At 36.2% G+C, this 8,944-nt stretch overlaps 1 protein-coding gene across 1 annotated transcript in view; it reads left to right on the top strand.

Moving 5' to 3' along the window:
* The first annotated feature begins 6,207 nt into the window (after window positions 1-6,207).
* Window positions 6,208-8,944, top strand: part of WDR17 (WD repeat domain 17) — a 111,967-nt gene continuing 109,230 nt past the window's right edge. Inside the window, exon 1 of the mRNA XM_069096691.1 lies at window positions 6,208-6,345. Within this exon, the coding sequence (XP_068952792.1) occupies window positions 6,295-6,345 (51 nt within the window). The 5' untranslated portion in view covers window positions 6,208-6,294. The remainder of the gene's footprint in view (window positions 6,346-8,944) is intronic.

Here is an 8,944-nt window from a genome sequence, read left to right as displayed (position 1 = left end):
GTTACCTTAGTTTTTTAAGCAGATTTTCATTTGAAGATACTTTTAAGACTAATTGTTTAACGGACTCTGACCATTAGGGTTAAACACATAGCTTTAGCTGCTCATACTTACCATAGTTTCCTAATCTTAGCTCTGTGATATTTTAAAAGTTCAAGAGACATCTTTTCTGAGTAATTTAATCATTTTATTAATGAGGCTAACATGTTATTCATAAAAGAGGTAGGTGGCACTCTAGAATGCTAAAGACATTGGGGTGGGCTTACAGTTTATGTTTTTAGAAGAATGGGGGGGGGGAAATGTTCCTAAGGTAGCAATCAACTCTGATTGGTTAACAATTAAAGAGAGAATGAATATTACAATGAGAAGTGGGCTCACTCCAATGAGGGGCTAAGAGAGTGACATCCCGTCACTCTAGGACAAAAAGATTATCTCAACACACAGATTACACCCAGCCTTGGGCAATCTAGACAAAGAATCTATATTTCCCACCCAACCCTGAGCATAAGAAAAACCTGACTGGGAGTTTCACCTTAGACTAGAAGACTGATCTAGTTCTGAATCTCGTCTGAATGAGAAAGTTAATCTTATCTCCAATCAGCCCTATCCTTGAGAGATTGAACAAGGAAACAGGACAGGAATAAAAGCTTAGGTCTCCCCAATTTTAATAATTGACTATTGATATGGTCAGTTCGTTCTTAAAGGGGAAGAAGGTGTTTTTTTCTCCAGAAATGCAGAAAGCAGAAATGCTTTCTGTTTGGTCAGGAATCAGCAAGGAATAGGAGTACCTTATTCATTTAGTATTTCTTCTCCTGTTCACTCTTCTTTGCTTCTTATCTGGTGCATAAATTAAATAAATCTAAGCTATTTTTCAAACAATAGGATTGGTTTGTAGGGAGACTGGGAGGTTTTATACTTGTAAAAATACAATTAAAAGGGGCAGCTAGGTGGCGCAGTGAGTAAAGCGCCATCCTGGAGTCAGATGCACCCGAGTTCGGTTCCAGCCTCAGACACTTAGCACACACACACACACAAAAACACTAGCCGTGTAACTTTGGGCAAGTTGCTTAACCCCAATTGCCCTCCAAAAGGCAAAAAAAAAAAAAAATTCAATAAAAAATAAGGGTCTTTGAGGGAGAGTTGTTGATAGATTTGCAGAATGACTAGAATAAAGACTTTACCAATTTCACCTAATTTAATTTGCATGATAATCAAAGATGATTTGGGGATTAAAAGTCACCTCTGTAATCCTGCCTCCACACAGCCTTTTTTGTTTGTTTTTCCCCAGGTGACCTAACAGAAATGGGTTTTACAAGTTCCCAATCAGGGTGGGGATGAAAGAAAATCAGGGAGACTGGTTTTGCCAAATGAGGTACTCTAAAGAGAGAATGTTAGACACAGAGCTTTTCTGGTTTTTCTTAAAGTCTTTGGTGAGTCCAAAGTCCTGGATCCACTGTCGGTTTTCTTTGACCATACCCCAGTCTCAAGGGCTATTGGGCCAGTCAGAGTGTGTGTCTGTGCAGTGTGTGTCCTTTGGTAAAGGGTGTGAATACCTCTTCCATACCTCCTGGCATCACTCTCAGTTTAGAAAACCCTTTGTACCCCAGAAGAGGGAAAAGAGAGAGCCACTCCCACACAAAACAAAGATATCCAAATGAGATGCATTAAAAAAAATAGTCTTTATAGACAGTTGAGGCCCTCAGAGAGCCTCAAGGACCAGGGAATGTCATAGTTTCTGAACTCAAGGCTTTGAGGTGGATTTCCATTAGCTGTCTAAGTCAGCTGAATGTTAATTCAACTAATAGGGTGCAGTAATTTTGCATGGATTTAGGAACTTCAAAGGGCAACTAGGTGGTTTAGTAGATAGAATGTCAGGCCTGGAGTCAGGAGACCTGAGTTCAAATATCCCCTTAAACACTAACTAACTGTGTGAGATTGGGCAAGTCACTTAACCCCATTTGCCTCAGTTTCCTCATTTGTAAAATGAGCTAGAGAAAGAAATGGCAAACCTCTAGTATTTTTGCCAAGAAAACCCCAAATGTCATGAAGAGTTGAACATGACTGAAATGACTAAACATAACAATAACAGCAAAGGATATGAAGGATTTACCTTGGTCGAGTAAGTATGGGGGTAGATATTGGCTCCCGAATGTGTGAAGTCTCCTTGGAACACAGAAAATGGGTTTTGTTGAAAAAAACAGAATGAGATTGTCAATTGCCTGAAAGTGTAGCATGTGCTAGGGATCATGAGAGCCTGAAATGCCAGTGGTTGTATACAAGAGAAAGCTGGGGAGAACATATGTTGGTGCTTGGATCCTTGCTGGGGTTTTTGTCAACCTTACCTTGAGAGACCATGTAAAAGGGTACTAGGGTATATAGAAGTTCACACACTCTGCCAGGACATCAGACCCAGAGAGACTGTGAGAACTCTGGCTTCTAGTGCCTGCCCCACAGCAACATCAACTGAGAAGCAATAATGAAAGACGGTTCAGATCCTGCATGTCTGAATGGCAACTTTCTAAGCCCCCACTAGTCACCACACTGGAAAAGAAAGTGCCTGAGGGATGAGATACAATCTGGAGCCTGGGATTTGAGTGCTATCAGTCTTAACAGAATGACTGTCAAGATATATGAGGTGATATGTAACAGTAGGGGCCTGTCTCTGAACACAGCAGCCTTGAGGTTTTCAGGTAAAGATAACTAGGCTTGTTTGTGGCCTTGAAGAGAAAGAAAAGAGAGTGGCTAGGTGGTGCAGTGAATAGAGCACCAGCCCTGGAGTCAAGAGGACCTGAGTTCAAATCCAGCCTCAGACACTTAAGACTTACTAGCTGTATGACCTTGGGCAAGTCAATTAACCCCAATTGTCCTGCCTTTTCCCCTCCAAAAACTCAGGTCTTCCTGACTTCAAGCTAGGTGCTCTATCCACTGAACCACTTAGCTGCCAGGCAAAATGTAAATAAACATACAAAGAGATTTGGAGGGGGAGCACTAATACCTGGGTTTGTGGAAAAGTCAAGAGAAATGTATTTGAAATGTTACTTTTTGGGGAAGACACTTAGTGAGGCTTTCTTTTTTCAATGCACCAGTTATATCAGGAAATTGAGCATATTTAATGATGCAACTAGGAATAGAAAACTGGGCAATATTTGTAAAATGAAACCAATTTAATTCTAAATCTGCTAATCTCTTCAGGACTTCAGATTCTATGGGATATGGTCTTTTTAAACTTTCTGAGGTAGTTTACAAAGAAGTCTATTGTTAGTATCTTTGCTGATGGCAACCACAGGTTAGCTAGTCACATTTTCTGTGCAAATTTTACTTAACCACTCTATAAAGAGGGTAGATGGGAAGAGCAGAGTGGCATTCTTGATCATCCTATAGACCCCTTTGGAGAATATTCTCCCTAAGCTTTACTCTAGTCTCTTAAGTATTTTTATGGATAGAGGACAGAACTTAATTTTTCTGTTTGTCTTTCTAAGTGGCACCATTTAGTCCTCTTTTCCAGTTGTAAAACAAGCAGGTAGGGCAGAGCTGAGACTAGCAAGGGGCTAAATTTGAGAACCACTAAGTGCAGTGCGGACCTAACAGCCTTTCCAATTTCTTCCTATAATGGAATTTTAGATTGGTTATCTAGAACTTTATAATATTTTTTTTAAATTGTCTTTTAATTTAGAGTTATATTTTCAGCTACTTTGCAGAAGCTAAATTGTATCTGATAATTTTGAAACAATTATCAATTGTTTTGCATTTACTTAAATGCAGGCTTCCATTTTCTCATTTATTATTCGTTTGATTGGATGTTTATATTCAAATTTAAACCATTTTAGATAAAATATCATCGTTTTCTTCTACCACTGACTCTCATTTTACAGAGCTTAGACAGATTTTGTTTGGTAAAGCTCATTTAGAGGGAACACATTGTCCTTGTATCAGGTACTGAGTTTCCTTCATGCTGAATTGACAGTTGCCTTAATTTAAAGTAGGAATATTCTATGACTTGGATGATTTATGTCTCATCCTGGCTTGAGCAAGAAAATTGGTATGAAGAACAAGAAAGAGTAAGACACGTTTATGTTGCAATTATGTTTTTCTGTGATCATTATTTCTTTGTGCGCGGCTGTTTTCTCTGTGCCATTGATATGACTATTTTTGCACAGAAGCATTCTAATACAGAAAAAGGATTGTTTTATTTGTTAGCAGAGACTAACAATGAAGTAATTTATAGTATGAAACTTATAGTATATTTATGTTTAGATATTTAGGCTAGAGAGACTTTTTTTCAGCCTTGAGATTTGCAGCTGAAATTTTAGTGATTGTTTTTTGTTTTATTTAAACTTACATTAAGATTTCAAATACAAAAAAAAATAAAGCTGTACATTGAGATCAACATGTACTAGGATGTAGAAAAATTGTATACTACTTAGAATGCATACATTTTCCCAAGAAGAGTTTCAAATTGTACTTAATTTCTATAATATCTTATGATACCCTAATTTTGAAATTATAGAATAATTGCCATGGCAACCTTCAAATGGTATTTAAAAATAGACTGTTTTAGCTATTTTGACCTATTATCACTATAACAAAAGAAAATTCTATTTTAAACAGCACCTTTTAAAGTTATATTCTATTAGATAAATGTGTGGTTTTTTCTTTTAAAATTTCTGCTTTTTAGTGACAACATCCTTAGTCATCAGATAAAGACATTTTTGTCCTTTTCTGGTTAACAACCAAGAAACCAGAAAACTTTCAATTGTGTCAGATTTTCACTGTTTTCCCCCTCCCCCCTAGATCATATAGTCAAGAAGATATTTTTCCCTCCTTATTCTACCAAATCTCCTATTTTACCATTCTCTCTCTATCTGCTACCTGAACTTCCCATCATATTAAACTTTTTGTTTTTCTGTTTGTCTTTCTAAGTGGCACCATTTAGTCCTCTTTTCCAGTTGTAAAACAAGCAGGTAGGGCAGAGCTGAGACTAGCAAGGGGCTAAATTTGAGAACCACTAAGTGCAGTGCGGACCTAACAGCCTTTCCAAAGGAGTAGGGCAGGCAGTAGTGACGTTTCTGCATGCAGTTGAAGTGTCTTATAATTAAATGATCAAAACCACTTCAGGTTCTGTATTGAGTAGCACTAGTTTAGTGACTCTCAGAAATGGGTCGACAGTAGTTAGGAACCAAATATTATGTTGCAAACAAATATGATATGAAATCTATTTCAAATGCAAAACATACCAACAAGTGCATCCGAATGCACTACACATGGAGAAAATCCTTATCTCGAATTCAGAAAAAAAAATTAAAAGAGAGATTCCCAGATTATACCTGGGAGTATTATTCTGACATTGAAATGTTGTCCTTATGCTTTGGCAGCTTTGTGTAATAATAGAATCCTTGAATTCTTTATGTTGAAAATACATGTTTTGAGTCAGAATGGTAGAATTCAACGTGAAACAGTCAAAACCTTCATGCATGAATTTTGATTTCCACAGACATTGCATTTAACTGTTAAGTTGTGAAAATGATGCTTATTGTTCCAGGTTTTTACATATATTTGAGTTCATTATATAAGCAGAGGTATTGTGTTCTTTTGTGATTATCTTAAATTTTCTTCAGAGTGACATAGGGATTGAATTAAATTGACCAAATTATTTAGCTAAAAATATCCGTCAGGAAAATTTATATCTGTAAGCCCCTCATAAATATAAAATAGATCTTTGAAGCATGAAAATTCTATCAGAATGTTGTAAATTAGTGTTTATTATTTCCTATTTTTAAAACTTGATTTTAGCTTTTTAAGAATTACTTTGAGCAAATTTTTCACCTAAGATTTCATATCACCACATTGCAGAATATCTGAAAGGAAAGCTAATATATCTATTTGTAATAACACTTTACATAGATAAATTTTATCTTGCATTGGACTGAATGCCTTTCCTTCATAAATTAGATGGTATGTCCAAATTAGATCACCAGGAACAAAAAAGCTTTTCTTCCATGTCAAATATAACCATGGCATACATAATAGCAAATATATAAAATTTGTATTTTGAGGAAAAGACAAAGAGTTTAGGTACAAAAAAAAAAGGAAAAGAAAATGGCATCTTTTAAAGAGATGCAGTTGCCAAGCTACTGACACTGTTGATTTATGTGTGGCCTGATAATGCTTAGGCTCTTCTCCTGCAGTAAATCTGCATTATTCAGTGAACAGTCAGGATTTAGTTCCTTACTCTTGAGTGAAGTGAGTTGTAGCTGCTGCAACAAGGGACTGCATTTTTTGAACTAGCAAAGGTTTGGAATGGCCATGGAAGTACTTAGGTGGTACCCCAAAATTGGTACCTATTCCAAGGTAGGGATAATGTAGGCATGTTCAATATTTAGTGTGTGTGTGTGTGTATAACATGTAGTCCACCAGTCCAGCCATGTATGGTTATGCAAATACATGGACACATATGTAACTTGTTGGATTTTTATGTTTATTGTTAATATCTTTCTGGTAAATTTAAATTAAATTTAATGTTAATTTCTATTTTTGGGAATCTAGAATAATATGTTACCATTTGAGCTAATATAAAGATGACAAAATCTTTGTCATTTTTTTCATCTCCTTGGAAACTAGACGTCATTTAATAACAGCTGCCCAATTACTATCTATATTTGCAGTATTTTAGAGAAAAAATTATTCATGATTTCCCAGTTCCCATAAATTATTTATATATATATTAGTTAGATTTAAAATACAAATAATTGGTAGTATTTTATTAGAGAATTTAATGACTGCTGAATTTTTTTTATACTGGATCTGACTATACAGATTTTGTTAATAGGCTGCCATTTTCTTCAGTCAGTTTCATAGTTGTCATTCCTGGCTTGGCCAAGCTATTCAACTGCCAGCTTGATTGTTTTAAATAATTTTTTATGAGACTTAGACCAACCTAAAAGATTTAGGGACAGGTATTCCTAGTTGTGTAATAATATAGTGTTTTATAAATATATCATGAACACTGAATAAATTATAGGATCAAACAAATGTTAAGAAATTTATAGTAATAATAGTTTACTAGGTAAAGTCATAATTATACACACATTAATATAAATGTTGAAGTAGTACACATACTTTAGTTAAAGCTGAATTTTATTTTATTTTAATTTTTGGAGTGCAATTGGGGTTAAGTAACTTGCCCAAGGTTACGTGGCTAGTTTTTTTGTGTGAGTGTTAAGTGTCTGAGGCCGGAACTAAACTTGGGTTCTCCTGACTCCGGGGCTGGCACTTTACTCACTGTGCCACCTAGCCACCCCTAAAGCTGAATTTTAAACAGCCAAAGCATTCTGTTAATGAAAATGGTTAAAGTAACATTTTATTTTACAAATTATAGACAGTCTGCAATTTATAATTTGTGTTTCAAATATTCATATTACATTTGTTGATTGTAACTTAAAACATAGAGCTAGTCTTATAAAAGGTAACTAGGTTAGCTTACACAAGTTTGCTTAATACACATAAATGATAATTATAGAAGTATATGATAAATTACATGCTATTAATATAGTATAGATATTTATGTACATATATGTCACTGACATATAAATCATAAGTTACAGAATTTTTCATTATTGGGGACCTCAGATATCTAGTTTGACCCCTACATTTATATGAGGGAACTGAATCTCAGACTGGCTAATTGACTTCCCTGATGTTATACAGGTAGCAAGTAGTAAAGCTAGAATTTGAACCCATGCATTTTGATTCCAAATATTGTGATTCATGCCACTACCTCCAATGACTCATGTCATTACCTCTAGTGACATACAGCATATTTGTAATGAAATACATAGAAAACACCACCATTGTAGTAATTTGTGTTTAAATATTGAAGAGTCTTAAGGGGTCATAGAGATTAATTGAAGTGGTTCATGGTTGAGAGGGAGACAGAGAGAGAGAGAGAGAGAGAGAGAGAGAGAGAGAGAGAGAGAGAAATTGAGATTCCTGAACTAGTTAGAAATAGTTAGAAAAGAAAAGCAGAGGATGAAAGATGTTAGTAGATGTTAAGGGGTCCCCTGAATTTGTCTTTTGGAGTTGCTATATTTCCAGAAACATCAGACCAAAAGTCTACAAGACCCTGAACACATGACAAGGAAGAAGCACACAACCCCCTCCCCTGCAGCTGACATATTTGTTATTTGCACCCCAATCTTGACTCCCTGTGTGTCCTTGGAAATTAAAACATGTGTCAGTCAGTCTGTACCAGACCAAGAAGCTGCTGGTGCAGCTAGGACCCTTGTAGATAAGCAGACCATCCTATCTTTATGTTCTCACAGTTCCCAAGGGAAAAGAACTTGGCTTTTGCCATAACCTTGCTTCTCCTCTTTGGGAGGGGTTCAATCCTTTCCCCACCCCTACTGCTCCTTTCCTCCTCCCACTTAGGAGGAGATTTCTGTTTCCTCTTCCCTCCTTTGTTGCACTCTCATAAATAAGCCAGTTACTGTTTAGATTGTGAATTCTTTGCACTTGCATAGGGTTCCACATGCCTTTACCTTTCTCTTGTAATAAACCCGGTTTTTCACATTTGTTTTGTGAAGTTGTGGTTTCCTGTTAACATAGAGCAAATAAGTGCTTGTGCTATGAAGGGTTTGTCTAAAGTGAATTTAAGTGAGCTGCTTCCCAGCAGCCTTTTCACCCTGACAAGGCCTCTACCCCTGAGGTTTACTCTACTGATTGGTGAGTCTCTAGGCTCCACCCCCATTTCATGAGGGGACCTAGCCATGTTCACCTAAATCTACTCTCCAGCATCCTTCTCCCCCACTCTTGATGTCTGGCTCCTTTTATTTATTGCTTCCCCCATTAGAATGTAAGTTTTTTGAGGAGAGGGACTATGATGTTAGATTTTATTTATATTCCCAGCATTTAGTATAGTGCCTTGCACATAGAAAATATTTAATAAATGCTT

This window comes from Petaurus breviceps, unplaced genomic scaffold (assembly GCF_028583685.1).
Source record: "Petaurus breviceps papuanus isolate PSGF00001 unplaced genomic scaffold, PetGlider_PUasm1.0 126, whole genome shotgun sequence".
NCBI classification, from domain to species: domain Eukaryota; kingdom Metazoa; phylum Chordata; class Mammalia; order Diprotodontia; family Petauridae; genus Petaurus; species Petaurus breviceps.
This window is presented reverse-complemented; position numbering and strand designations above follow the sequence as displayed.